Consider the following 15665-nt stretch of genomic DNA (forward strand, 5'->3'; position numbering starts at 1 on the left):
GATTTCAAGTGTATCATTTGATCCTTCAACCCTTAGCAAAGTTCCAAGTACACTGCTTATTCAATGTGAAGGCTAAGGTTAATGATGATTAAGTGACAGCAATCAACCAAATGTCTGCTTCCCTTAGAAGAACTTACAGAAAATACGCAGGACCTACCAGTGAGAGTATAAATTGATACAGCTATCCTGGGGAATAATCTGGCAGTATTTAGTGAAATTACATATATTCGACTCATTCACATAAACTTCTGCAAAGTATATAACAAGGCCCAAACAAGTGTATTTATTGCAGTGTTGTTTATGGAGTGGGAGGTTGGAAGCAACTTAAGATGTCCATAACCAAGGGACAGGATAATAAAGTATGGTAGAGGCATACTATACAGCCATTAGAAGCAAACAACCAGAGGTTCATGTAAATACAAGGTTAAAGCCTAAAAACAAAGTTTTAAGTTAAAAAGTAAGCAAAAAGATCTATATAGTATAATATCATTTGTGTAAATTTATTTTTTTTAATGTTTTATTTATTTCTAGGAGAGAGAGAGAGACAGTGTGAGCAGGGGAGGGTCAGAGAGAGAGGGAGTCACAGACTGAAACAGGCTTCCAGGCTCTGAGCTGGCAGTCAGCACAGAGCCCGACGCGGGGCTCGAACCCACGAACCGCGAGATCATGCCCTAAGCGAAAGTCAGACGATTAACCAACTAAGCCACCCAGGCACCCCTCATTTGTGTAAATTTAAAACCGGCACACATACATAACAGCACCATATGCCTTTAAAGATATCTGCGTGTCTGAGGCTTCCTCATGTACACATTAGATTTGGTCCTATGAGGCAGAGGGGAGTGGGAAAGGAGATCAGGGTTGAAGAAAGAAAAAATAAAATAAAACAGGACTTTTCTAGTCTGGAAAGCTAGACCCAGTCCAGTACTGCTAATGGATATGATTAACCCAAACCTTTCTATCAAGCACCCAAACAAGGAAATGAAAATAGGCCTATTTTACAAATGTTCCTTTATATTATTATTTTTTAATGTTTATTTAATTCTGAGAGAGAGCGAGAGAGCAGGAGTGAGGGAGAGAAAGAGAGGGAAATACAGAATCTGAAGAGGCTCCAGGCTCTGAACTGTCAGCACAGAGCCTGATATGAGGCTCAAACCCACAAACTGTGAGATCATGATCTGACCCCAAGTCGGCTGCTTAACCAACTGAGCCACCCAAGTGTCCCACAAATGTTCCTTTAAATACCAGCTGTGTTAAATCTTTTGGGGCACTAGTGCCCACACGTCTCCCTGTGATATCTCAGTTTGCCAACATCTGTGCTTCATTTTCCTCATCTGTAAAATATGGATAATAATCTTCCTCTCCTGTTGGTGTTGTCTGGAATAAAATAGATAAACTGTATATAAATCATTTAGAATAACATATGGCATGTAGTCACTATTCAATAAATGTTGGATATTACTGCTGTAATTATTACATTATTATTATTGTGTAACAGTACTTTGAACAAAAGTAAGGAGAGACTTGAGGAATTGATTCTCTATTTCAATTTATTCTCTATTAGAAATTTAGGGGGAAAGAATGTGTATTTATCCTAGGAAGTTTAAATCAAAAGTAATATGTGGTAATGTTAAATACAATAAGAAAATCACTAGGTCAGTGTTTCCAGAGGTTGTCTAATGATAGAAATCACCTGAATGCTTGCGCAAAGAAAGGTATACATTGGAGACGGTAAAAAAATAAGTGGTTGCCGGGGGTTGAGGGACAAGGGGTTGAATAGACAGAGCACAAAAGATTTCTAGGGGAAACTACTCTGAATAATATAAAGGTGGATACATATCATTATACATTTGTCCAAAGTCCTAGAGTATACAAAACCAAGAGTGAGCTGTAAGAGTAAATTCTGAACTTTGCATGATAATGATGTGTCAATGTAGGTTCATCAGTTGTCACAAATGTACCACTGTGGTGCTGGATGTTGATAATGGGGGGGGGGGGGCTGTGTATGCATGGTGTCAAAGGGTATATGGGAACTCTCAGCACTTTCTACTCAACTTTGTTGTGAACTTAAATCTGCTCCAAAAAATAAAGTCTATTTAAAATGAGTCTACATGGCTCAGTCCAACTTCGGCACAGGTCATGGTCTGGCTGTTCGTGAGCTCAAGCACCGCATTAGGCTCTCTGCCATCAGCATAGAGACTCCTTTGGATTTTCTCTCCCCCTTTCTCTCTGCCCCTCCACTGCTTATTCTCTCTTTCTGTCCGTCTCTCTCTGTCTCTCTTTCTCAAAAGTAAATAAACATTTTAAAAAAACCCAAGTCTATTTAAAAATAAATAAATAAAATGAGTGTATTTTTTTAAATTAAAACAAAGAATGCAGAGAGTCTCCAGCCTCATCCCCTACATACTAAATCAAAAGGAACCTGGGGATCTTCATTCATAACAAAAGGACTGCATAATTCTTAATGCTCAAGCTCATTTAGGAAACTGCACTAAACTAAGGCCACATTTCTCTGAGAGCCAAGGAAACAAGACACCCCACTTATCTGCCGGCTCTGTTGCTAACCTCATCGGTTATCATTCTGTAAAAACAAATACCCCCCTCTCCCAGCATCAATTTTTCCCCAGTTGCCCAAATACATCCTCTTGGACTCATTTTTCATTGGGCCGATCAGTCATAAATCCTTTAAGCTTTACTTTCAATTTTTATTTTTGCCTTTCTGTTTTCTATCATAATAATCTTCCCAAAGTCCCACTGTTCCTAAAATGCACTACTTAAAATTCTCCATGGGCTTTCCAAGCTGGTTTTTTTTTTTTTTAATTTTTGTTTCTAGGAGAGAGAGAGAGAGAGAGACAGCGTGAGCAGGGGAGGGTCAGAGAGAGAGGGAGATACAGACTCTGAAATAGCCTCCAGGCTCTGAGCTGGCAGTCAGCACAGAGCCCGACGCGGGGCTCGAACCCACGAACCGCGAGGTCATGACCTAAGCGAAAGTCAGACACTTAACCGACTAAGCCACCCAGGTGCCCCCCAAGCTGTTTTTAAGTAAAGTGTAAATTCCCATCTGGTCCACTCTCTCCTCAATAACCCTGGGTACTAGCCTCGTTCCTGCCCTTCCCCTCATCAAATCTGTCTTTTCCTCTTCTCTCCACCTCTCCAAATATTATTGATACCTTTTTTCCCATGAAGTGCTCCAGCTACATGGTCATCGCATTTCTCTGACATCATAAGATTCATTATTTGATGCTTGCTTTGACTCTTAATCGTATATTTTTTCTTGCATTTTATCTTAACTATTTTATATTATCAGCTGAAAGACATATAGTATCCTCTTCTATGAATGGATTAACTTATCAAATAGTACTATGTCTGGAGTCAAGTACATGTTCTCTTTGGGAAAAAAAATACTCTGTAGTCTGGTCTACAGATTCCAAAGACATTTGTGTGTTTAGAACATTAAAGACCAATTCTAGACATTTTCTTGTTTATTTTTGTTAACTTTTATCCACAAAGTTGTACTACAAAATGCGCTTTCTGTTCTCTTGCTTTCAGCAAAATGCCAGTTTATTGTAAGTAAATTGCCCATTCAATGAAATAGCATGTGTCTACATGCAGTGACTATGGTATCAGAAGCTGAAGTTGGTTTATAGGGTCTGACACATGATTTTGTGCTGTTTTCAGCACCAAGAGGCTCCATGGTAATCTGTTGACTTCAGAAATTGCAGTCTAAGAGATATTCAATGATTTGGAAAACGAAAATGGGATATTTAAAATAAGGACTTTCCTGGAAAATCCCGAACAGTGGCCGCCATGCTCTTGAATGACTCACATTGTACCAGAGTCATTGAGTAAACAAAAGTGTAAGGCATGAAATGTCCTTGCCACTGAGGAGTTTATAGTATTGTTAGGAAAATAGGACTTCCCTAAAGAAAATAATTACAGGGATTTTAATAAGCAATGCTAGAGAAAATAAAATCCTGCAAGAATTTTAATTTTCACCAATATAATGTGCCAATGCTTGGTATGTAGTACTTCAGATCCTCACCAACCATTTGAAGAGGGAATTATCATTTCCATTCTAGAAATGAGGAAATTAAGCTTGGAGAAGTTGAGTGACATGCTCAAGGTTACACAGTTGGGAATGTATGGAGGAGAGATTCAAATCCAGGTTCATTCAGGCTCCAGAGCCTATGCTTTTTCTATTCTGGGATAGATCCATCCTTTCTTCTCTATACCACAGCAGATCTCACAAAGTGATGGTGAAAATTGTTATTTCTAAATTAAAACGTATGTAAAACCCAAGACTGGTGGGATTATTGAGTTTTTCTCAATAACCGTCTTTAAAACTGTTATAATATTTTATACATAGAAGAGGGAAAGAGGTGACACTAAAGATAGACTATGTTACATTTGAACCATCCATGCTTTGTTGGCTCTCATTTAATTGTTTCTCTTCTTTGGCAGGCAAATTTATGGAATTCGCAAGATGAATAAAAATAAAGTGATTCATGATTTCCTGGAAGTAGTTTCAGGGGGTGATGTGGAACTCATCTGTGACTATATTACTAAAGTCCATTCCATCCTTGGAAACCTGAACTTTCAGCATCCAGAGACTGGAAATACACCTCTCATTACTGCAGCAGAAGAAAATCTAACAGAGGTACCATGTAATGTCCTGGGGCCCATGTGTAATCTTCTAAGCTAAGGATTCCAAGAATGAGATGTTTGTGAATAACATAATTACTTACCTCCATGAAAGAATGTTTGAAGACAGGCTTCAAGGGGGATAGGAAAGAGCTTAGAATGAGGACACTAGGATGAATAAGACAAATTTCACTCAACAGAGCAGGTTGATGCCTCTATACGTTCTTGAGAGTGTAGATGCATGTGGACCCTCAACCCTGCCTGGCCATCTCATTTACCCTCTCTCCTGAATGCATTCTTAGCATTTTTTCCTCTTCTGGCTCCTTTCTATTAACACTTTTAAAACAAATTATAAAGTGTAGCGTAGATGCTTATATACATACATATATACAACTTAAAGATAAATGATAGTAGCACCCAGGTACCTACCATCCAAGCCAAAAATTAGAACATTGCCATGCCTTAAAAGCCCTTTATGTGCTCCCCTTGAATTGTGTCTCCTACCCTTCATAATTATTATTCTGAACTTTGGAGTAATCATCTCCTTAGTTTTGCCATCTGTGCTTATATTCCTAAATAATGCATTATTTACTTTTTCCTGTTTTTGAACTTTATGAAAACAAACTTATACTACATGTGTTCCTTTGTAACTTGCTCCTTCTCTTTATTATTGTGTTTTTGAGATTCATCCATTTTGAGACATGTAGCAATGGTTTTTCATTTTTACTACTATCTAGTATTCTGTTGATGCCACAATTTGTCTGTCTGTCCTACTTTGATGGACACATTGGAGCTATCCATATTTATGTTATTACAATGATGCTACTTTCCATTAGAACTTAATATGCTTAGATATTTCCTTTTTGATGACATATAAACAAACACCTCCACTGATCCTACATTCTTTCCTCTCTCATACCTCTTCATCTACAGATCCATGTCAAGAACCATGAAAGATCTAAGACTTTACCATACTTACAAGCTAACAAGTTAGCCTGCTCCAATTTCTTAGATCCTTGGCATAAGGGACAAAAATGGTTCAGGGACAAAGGGCAGTTTATTGCTCATAACAACAGCATTAGGCAGAGTATTATCAGTTTTGTATTATTTCTCTCAGTCATAATCCCCACAGGATGGTCGGAAGAGGACCAGATGACCCCTGCTCAGACAGTAGGTTGGCTTGTAGGAGAGGAACTCTAAATTTAGGGAACCCAAATCTTCTATAAGGGGTAGTAAGCAAACCTACTCCTTGCTCGAGAGGGAGATATTATCCAAGGCTCATCACTATAGAAAGAAGCTTGAAAAGAAAGTCTGGGACAAAGGCAGTCACTTCCTCTGCTCATAAGATTTATGGAAATGTGAGACATCCAGGGATACTGGTCTCCTAAAAATATCTATCCTTCATTTCTACATTGTCTTGGCTTCTGGTGAATTTTCCCATGAGCACACCACTCTGACTAATCTGACCAACAGAGACTGGAACCAAATCCATTAATTTGTGTCATACCAACATCCAGTTAAAGCTTCTATCAATAGAACTCAAGGAGCAGAATGAGGCCATACTGTATACTAGTGCCAACCATGCCATCGATGGCACTTAACCCTTCCAGCTGAACAAATCACATAAACCAGATGGCTTTCTCCTTAAGTTTCTCTGTTGATCTAATCACTTGGTTCAAGGAATCAACCCAAGTATAAAAGTTTGTATTAGCCATTGCATGGCTCTCATCTTGGCCATCAAGGAGGAAGACTAGTGCAATTCCAGCATTCATAACAACCCTGGCCAGTAAATTGACTGATGACTTGAATATCTTGCAGAGGTGAGGTGATATCATTGATAAGTTTAGATAAAGGTAGGAACAAATTTTGTTCTACTTTTTCTAATTGGACATCTGTCTTAGGCATAATTGTCCACAGGGCACATAAATGACAAGTCAGCTATCCCTCTGGGAATCTCCCTCAAGTAACCAATGGTAGCTTCATTTTGGTGAGAGCTTTGAAGCCATCTACTGATGGTATTTACTTAAAGATGTGAGGGCCTCTTATGACTACCCCTAAGCATAAATCATCATGTTTTCAAGAGGCATGTAAGTTAATGCCAAGTTTCTCTACAAGAAATATAATCCTGGGGTTATTCCTTGGGGACAAAAAGGTGGTGTTTACAATTGTTGGGCCCCTCTGAGTGGAACCTACATTAGTCAAGGTGCACAGGTTGACAGTGTCTCCATGTGATCTCTCAACTGGCTAGTAGGCCTTAGGATTCCCAACTCAATCTGAATAATTGAGCAACTATAGCCTTCAGTCCCTTTGAAAACTGGGTATCCTTGGCCCCACTTATATTGATCTTTTTCCTTAAAGCAGCTGAGATTGAGGTATAGGGGAGGGAAGGATTAGGAACATGGTGAAAGAGAGTGGCTCCAGACCAATAAGCAAAGCATATTTATTTTTGGTTTCCAGAAGAATTGAGGCTTCTTCTTGTTAAAGAAAATGAATTTCCAATGTTTTTGGTCCATACAAAGCCCTGCATCAGGTGTACAAGGTCATTATTACTAACACCATCGATTTCAGCCACAGAGATCCTTTGACTCAGTGGCCATAGGCACATTGCTTTCTGACTAGAGCTGCCAGGTTTGTACCCTTTGGTTGACTCAGGCTTGGCTTTCATAGCAGGGCTTTATTTTTTTTTTTAAAGGATTCTACCTGAGTCTGAATCACATTTGGTAATCCTTTGTCATGATAATATCTTTAAATTTTTATCTGGTTTTAACATAAGGATAGAAGGGTTTTCCAGGACAGTGGGGTCAATTACAAAAATTTGCTAGAGGGACATGTGGGTGACTCAGTTGACTGAGCATCAGACTTTGACTCAGGTCATGATCTCCCGCATCAGGCTCGCTGCTATCAGCTCAGAGCCCACTTTGGATCTTCTGTCTCCCTCTCTCTCTCTCTGCCCCTCCCCCAGTCATTCTCTTTCTCTCTCTCTCTATTTCTCTCTCTCTCTCAAAAAAACAAGGCTTAAAATTTCTTCTAAAAAAAGAAAATTTTAAAAATGAAAGAAAAAGAACTTTATTTAAAATTTTTTTTTTTAATTTTTAGGTTTCTTTGTGTCATTTTCTCTCTCACCAATGGGTGATCTTCTTCAATATTATAACCCAATCCAGGCCAGTAAGAACCTGAACACTATTTCTGTAGTTTATCATAGGAATTTGTCTGCTAAAGGAAATCTACCCAGGAGGTTTAAAGCTCCCTTACAATGGCTGAAACCCACTGCAAAAAATTCTGAGACCTCACTATCATCATTAAATGGATCTAGGGTTGTCAGCAGGAAGGACTGAGCTGTTAAGATAACTATTATCACTCTTTCTTACCAGGCATAATGTATCTCACCACCCGTATCCCAAATGAATGAGCCAAAGTTCGAAGTTTGCCTGGTTTTTGCCCATATCAGTCATGAATTTTCCTTCTTTCTGGCTCAGAAAAGATATGCATCTCTGTAACTGTTTTCTGAAAGGGAGTAGAAGCTTATGCCCACCCAGGACAAATCTTAGTATTATTTGTTATAATGGCATGGACATGAGGCTGACTGCCAGATTGGTGAGGAAGATAGCACCCATAGAAAAATTATCAAAAACCAGGAAGCAGTTGTTTTTGAACTTCTTTCCTGGCAGTCAGCCTTTAACTACCTCCTAATTCCTTAAACAGGCATTAACAGTCAATAAAATGGAGGATAATTTATTACCCAATTGAACATACAGTTTGGTCAATATATTTGCTACCACTTCCCATGAACTTTATTTTTTTTTAATAAAAAAAATTTTTTTTTTTTTTGAGAGAGAGAGAGCGTGAGCAGGGGAGGATCAGAGAGAGGGAGAGGGAGAATCTGAAGACAGGCTCTAGGCTCTGAGCTAGCTGTCAGCACAAAACCCAACACAGGCCTTGAACCCGCAAACTATGGGATTATGATCTGACCCCAAGTTGGATGCTTAACCTACTGAGCCACCCAGGCATTCCATTTCTTTCTTGTTTTAATGTTTATTTGTTTTGAGAGAGAGAGAGAAAGAGAGAGGGAGAGAGAGAATCCCAAGCAGGCTCCACACTGTCAGCACAGAGCCTGCCATGGGGCTGTATCTCACAAACTGAGAGATCATGACCTGAGCTGAAACCTAGAGTCTGACACTTAATCTACTGAGCCACACAGGGACCCCTGGAGAACTCTCTTTCAACAGCCTCTGTAAAGAGTATTCCTTTGGTTGATTCTCATTGCCTCCACTTTCTCACCTTTTTAAGATTACTGCAGTCTGGCATTGTTCCCTACTACTCCACTGAAACTGCTCTTGCCAACATGAGCTATAATGTCCTTTGTAACCTATCAAATCTTAGCAGCTTTGGACACCAAGTTTTCATTAAATTATTTCTTCCATTAGCTTCCTTCTGCTTTTTCACTCCACCTCTCAGGCAATATCTCTCCAGTATCATTATGGCTTTCTTTTCATGCATTAAATATTAGCGTTCCCTAGTATTGTGGGGATGGCTCCTGATTCCATACCTCAACCCACATCTCTCTCCTGAATTCCTCTGTGTGTATGTATGGTTAACTGAGTCTGATCCCTCAGTTCTCAGCTTAGACATCATTTTCTCCAAGAAGTCTTCCTGGACCTCCCCCCACCCCAAGACAGCTTAATATGCCTCTTCTAAGTGCCACCCTCAGCCTTCTATATTTACCCTATTATTGTGTTGTAATTGCCTTTTTATCTGTCTCTGTTCCTCACTAGTTCATAAATGCGTTAAAGGCTGGTCCCTGCCCTGTTCATTGGTGGAGTCTCAGCACCAAGGACAGTTCTTGACTAACGCTAATCACTCGATCCTATTTCCTAAATAAATTATGCATTCAGTATTTTCAATAGTGTTTATTTGCTCCCTAGAAATACTTGTGGAAATACTTGCAACATTCAAGGATCTATCTAAATTTGGGGGCTTTATATTCCAAGTTATAGGTGATACTAATAGGACTTTGATGCTTTATGTGGGTTTTACATAAAATACTCACAGACTTCTAGTTTTAAGAAAAGTATAGTATCCTCAAAGAGTACCTGGCTGCCTTATCTGGTAAAGCATGTGACTCTTGATCTCAAGGTTGTAAAGTTTGAGCCCCACGTTGGTTGTAGAGGTTACTTAAAAATAAAATCTTGAAAAAAAAAAAAAAGAGGAATAGTATCTCCAATCATCCATGTAATGAAGATTTTTGTTTCCCTAACTTAAAAAGAGCAAATAGCAGTCACCTGCATCAAAATCAATTCTTCATTTTTATGCCCCTCTTACTCTCTTTTTCTGTATCATGAATCAAAGCCATGTCTAACTAAGTTTTCTGTGTGGCTCTAAAGATACTCTTTGCACTCAAAGATGCTTCATAAGAATGTTGTGCCATTGCAGGTTGTTGAATTTCTTCTGGAAAAGGGAGCAGATATAACCCTTTGTAATTACAGCAATCAAACTGCTGTTCATGTGGCTAATTGTGACATCCAAAGAAAACTATTGGTGATCAGTGGAATCCAGACCCCCCAAATGCAACTTCTACAAACTTCATGGCAAGGCAATCTTGAACAACTTCAACACTTGCTGGTCAGTGACATTGATGTTTGCTTCTGCCTTTGGATAGGTTGGTGGGTGGGTGAGTGCTATGAAAGGCATAGACTACATATGACTCATTTTAAAGAAAAATAAGTTCTTTTCAAATGTAGTCCCAGAAAGTTTCAGGCAGGAAATAGGAGAAAGAAACAGGATCAAACAGGGCATTGGGGTGGAAAAAAAGGATAATAAAAGAACACTGCAACAGGCTATTTCTGCCTTCCTCCAGCTGGATGCTAGATGAAGTTACATAGCACCCATGGGTAATAATATGATCCCAGGATGTCCCCAGAGAACTGCTGTCAACTTGCTCAGAGGAGTTCCCTTGACATCATTGTCTATTGTACAGTTGCTGTTTAGATCCCTTTGGACCAGCTGCACTTATTATTTTAGCTTGAAAAGGGAATCAGAGAGCTTATACTTTACATAATATTTAGTTGTAACTAAAGGAGTGAAAAGGATATCTGTTTTAAATGCTTTTTCCCCAAGTTATTGATCTTCTTATTTAGATTTTCTACACATAGATACTCTTTCCTGAAGTGACTTACAAAACCATATGCATAACCAAGAACTCTAATTATTGGTGACCAGCAACTGTCTACTCTTTGCATTTACCTTCAGAGATACTGCCAGATCACATGACCTGAAAGAAAATCAATTGCTGCTAGGAAACAGTTTCTTCCATTCCCTTATGGTAGAGACGCAAACAGATAAAGAAAAAGTGAACAATATTCTGGTCACCTAGAGTTCAAGGAAATCTACAACAAAATCCAAAGGACTCTTTAAACACTTTTGTTGTACCAAATGATAGTCTAAAATTGCCATATGCCATGACTAAAACTTATAAATTTTTTAGGAGCACTTGGGTGGCTTAGTCAGATAAGCGTGTGACTTCAGCTCCGGTCATGATCTCATGGCACGTGAGTTCGAGCCCTGCAATGGGCTCTGTGCTGACAGCTCAGAGTCTGGAGCCTGCTTGAGATTCTGTGTCTCCCTTTCTCTGCCCCTCACACTCTATCTTGGTCTCTCAAAAATAAATGAACATTGAAAAAAAATTTTTTTAAGAAATTTTTTGAAGGACAATAAATTTTATTTTAATGATATTCATAACAGTTCTTATAATCTAATAGCTGTTTTCATAACCACATTTTCACTTATAAAGATTAGCAGCCACATTTTGAGGAACTGGTGCCTATACCTGAATCCAAAGTTTAATATGCAGATGCTGAATTAATATGCTATTGCAAAACTACTCTCAGTTCAAATATTTCATGTTGGTTCTAACTAATAATAAACATTGATATAAGAGGTGGCTTCTTTTCAGAGACTGAAAAAAAATAACTAATTAATTCCCATAACACCCCTCTGAGGTAATATCATTATCTCTAGTTTGTCCCTAGAGAAACTGAGGTAGAGACACTGACTATTCTTACGTGGCACAAAGTGAAATAAAGATGGAAAGTAGCAAATTATTTTGGTCAATAAAATAAATGATTCGGATAATTTGGCCTATTCAGATAATAAAACAGTGGTTTTTCAGTTCTGAATTATCCAAATTAAATGTTACTTTCATTAAAACAATGAATATTATCGATATATCCACATGCATTTGACTAAATATATAGTTAAATGACCTCCCTTATTTTTCTAACTCGTTCATTCATTCCAGAAATGTTTACTGAGCATGTGTAAAACACTCTGCTCAGTGCTTTTCATATTCTATCACCAATCATCAAAACAACCTCACAAAGAAGACACTTTTATTCCTACTCTAGAAGTGAGGATCTGAAAGTCAGTGAGTAGGATTGCCAGATTTTATAAACAAACATACAGGACACTTGGTTAAATTTGAGCTTCAGATAAATACCAAATAAATTTTTTAGTATTACTATGTGCCCAGTAAAAATTATTGTTTAACTGGATATCCTTTATTTTACCAGGGTGATCTTATCAAGTGCCCTTGATATAATCCTATCAGGGAGGTAAAATAATGAGCCTAAGCAGGTAAAATTCAAACCTGGGTCTGTCTGTCTCTCAGACCTGTGTTCTTTCAATTCATCAGCTTCTTGTCAATATAGATATTGAGAAAGAACGTGTTGACGGTGGGGTGCCTGGGTGGCTTAGTCAGTTAAGCGTCTGGCTCCTCATCTTGGCTTAGGTCATGACCTCATGCTTTGTGAGATCCCCACATCAGGCTCTGTGCTGACAGCATGGAGCCTGCTTGAGATTCTGTTTCTCCAGCTCTCTGCCCCTCCCCCCACCTCAAAAATAAATAAATAAACTTAAAAAAAACGAATGTGTTAAAATTAAAATGAGAATTTGGCTAAGCAAGGAAAATGCAAAGGTTAGTATAAATAGTAAAAACGTAATAGCAATAAAACCATAATAAAAATAACGCTTCATGTTTTCAAAGGCATCTGAAGAGTTCCTGGATGTAAATTTCCCAAACCAACATGGTTTGACCCCTCTAATGCTGGCTGTGAGGGATGTGGATCTGTTTGAGAGTCTTGATATGTTAACAGACTACAGACCTGTGGAGGTTCTGTCTCAGCTCCTCAGGCATCATGCGTGAGTATGAGTGGTCAGTTGGCACCAGTGGAAGAGAGTCTATGTCATTGTTATTGTCAGAAGTCACTTGTAATTTTACAGACATGCAACTCTGGATCTCAGGGTTGTATGTTCAGGTCCCACAGTGGGTGTAGAAATTGCTTCATAATAAAATCTTTAAAAAATTTCATATATTGAATGTACATACATTGTTCATAAAAGGGACTTAAGCAATTGCAAAGTGATGTACAGATGTTAAATGTTGCTATCTATTATTCTTATGATATTGACTATTTTGTTTTATTTGTGTAAATACTCTTTTGGTACTTATGAAGAATGTCAAATAATTCTTCTTCTTTTTTTTTTAGAATGTCAAATAGTTCTTGAGTATGTAGCTCCTTACCCCCAAGATGTTACTAATTATTTCAGAAAGCATTGTCAGTTATTAAAAGCAATTTATACTAGTGATTTCCAATTATCTAAAAATTACTGTATGCCAACATGTTCTTTTAGGATAAGGGGAAGTAAACAATTAGCTTTTTTAAAAAATCAGTTTTTTTAAAAAAAATAAGCAGTTTTTCATGTTAGACTTGCAGTTTCCTAAAGCTATTACCTAGATATCTTATCATCCAATAGTAACAGGTGGCCAGCTCTTTCTCAGAATTTCATATGGATTTTGTTTTCGAAAGAGAAAAAAAGGAAAAAGGAGCTTCAAGAACAAAAGCATAGTCAAGAACATGAGCTATTGTAAAAGGATCAGTTAGCATAATGGTATTAAGATGAAAGTTTGAAGCTACTTTACACTTTAGTGTTAAGAAACAACGAAGGAGATTGTTGAACATGGATAGTACCAGACACCACCTCCGAGATGGTGTTCAGTAGGCCTGGAGTGGGGTCCAGATTACAGGAAATCAAAAATGCCACATTGAGAAACACTAATCAAGGCAAATGAGCAAACTGAAGTCCCAAGGAGTTAAGTGACTTGCTTAAGGCCACGTATCAATGCAGGAGCAGTTCCCTGATTCTTGGTCCTATCCTACTGCTTTTGAATCATGACCTTTGATGGAGAAAAGGTCATAAGGGGTTATTTTTGCAGAGGACAAAACATCTTCCTGTCTTAAAGCAATAAAGAGATTCAAATTCAAAGCTGTTAGGTTGGAGACTATGCTCAACGTGTTCTTTGTCCCAGAATGTGACTAGTGCAGCAAGTGTCATCATTGTTTTGCTCACCATAATCTGTCAATAGGGCTCTTATTATTGGCCCCTTGTATCGTTCTGAGTTGTTACCTAATCCTAGAATTCAGCACAACATAGAGAGAATATTTGTGCTGTTGCAAGGAGCCCTAAGATCAGTCAATTGGACTTAACAATCACAGGGCAAGGCAAAGAGAGATGAAAAGATCATGCAGAGGGATTTTATGACAAGATTGCTCCACTTGACCAAGCCCCTGTGAAATAAGCATATCAGCTTAATTTTCAAGAGAGATTCTTGCTGTTGTACTATTTTGGATGGCAAAAAGCCTAGCTGTTAGCATTGGGAAAAAAGAACTATCAAGAAAGCAAGTAGTTAGCTAAATCATTGGAAAGAGAAAGCTAATCAGGTCAGATATTTGGAATAATAAGACAATAGCTTATCAAGATGTTTATTCATCATTAAAGAATTATGAAAAGTATGGTTCAAAGTTGGACATTTTTGCAAATATTGGAATGGTTTTAGGATGGAAATAAGATATACAGCATATTCCTTTTATCTAAAAATCTTGAAAAATTAAGAGTTTCCATCACATACACTTTGAAGTTATTCTTGTTAGCCCCAAGGTACATGATTACTTTTATTTATTTGATGTCAATGTTTTTCTCTCATATGTTTTCAATAGATTTAACTAAATAATTTTTATGTTAATTCTATTCTTCCTAGAGATCCTAAACTCTGTGATTTCAGTGGAAAATCAGCAATATATTATGTGTCACAAATACAGAGTTTTAGGAAACAGCAGTTATTGGACATTTTAATGAGTTCTATGCCAAAACCAGGTAAGTACTTCTATTCTACCTTCAAAATGCCCAAACTATAAAAGCCTTATTAGAAATCTTTCTTTTTCTACATGTGTTTGATGGATTCATTTAAAGAAATCAAGCCAACAATTATTTATTGAGTGGTGGCTATATACAAGGTCCATGACTAGGTACTCTTAGGGTTGTAAAGAAATCTAAAACATGGTCCAAACTCCCGAAAGTGTTCAATAGGGTCGGGGACACGTAAGTCAGTAGACAAAGAGGTTGTTGTGAGCTTGAAAGAGGACAAGGGGTCTTACCATGTTCCTTAAATGCTGGGTATTAAGAGAGAAGGTTTGATATAGGTGGAAAACAAAGACATAGAAACAGCCACAGAGAGAAGTGAAATGAAGAAAATGCCACTTTGCAACGTGTGACCTTGTGACAGCTGCTTGACTTTATTGTCTGATTAGTTTTTATTAGAAGCTTCTAGGTAGGGAACAAAGCTATTCCCAGGAAGGTATCATGAAAGAGGTAAGACTCAATCTGGTCCTTGAAAAACAATGTGATTTAATTTTGGGAGCAAAGGCATTGTGCTGTAAGTGAGCCTCACTTATCATTGGGGCAAAGAAGAGACTAGAAAGTTTGTGTTGGTGAAAAGGAATACATGAGGTTAAATACATAAAGAAACTGAGCCCATTGAAAACTCATTAAATGAAGGATTTTTCCTCTCAGTAAAATAGAGTTACTAAAGAATTTTAAGCCAGGGAATGATGAAAACCATGCTTTAGGAAAATTAAGCTGTTGTTGTGGTGTAGAATGGACTCGAAGAGAATCATGGCAGGGAGCTCTATTAAGAA

The 15665-nt window shown here is 37.9% G+C and overlaps 1 protein-coding gene across 5 annotated transcripts in view; it reads left to right on the forward strand.

Annotated features, from left to right (window-relative positions):
• Positions 1-14822: 14822 nt before the first annotated feature.
• Positions 14823-15665, forward strand: part of MAP3K19 (mitogen-activated protein kinase kinase kinase 19) — a 39338-nt gene continuing 38495 nt past the window's right edge. For all 5 annotated transcript variants that reach the window (XM_039229952.1, XM_039229954.1, XM_039229956.1 and 2 more), the window contains exon 1: positions 14823-14844. In XM_039229952.1, the coding sequence (XP_039085883.1) occupies positions 14823-14844 (22 nt within the window). The remainder of the gene's footprint in view (positions 14845-15665) is intronic.

This window comes from Hyaena hyaena, unplaced genomic scaffold (genome assembly GCF_003009895.1).
Source record: "Hyaena hyaena isolate Hyena2069 unplaced genomic scaffold, ASM300989v1 scaffold_41, whole genome shotgun sequence".
In the NCBI taxonomy this organism is placed as follows: Eukaryota; Metazoa; Chordata; class Mammalia; order Carnivora; family Hyaenidae; genus Hyaena; species Hyaena hyaena.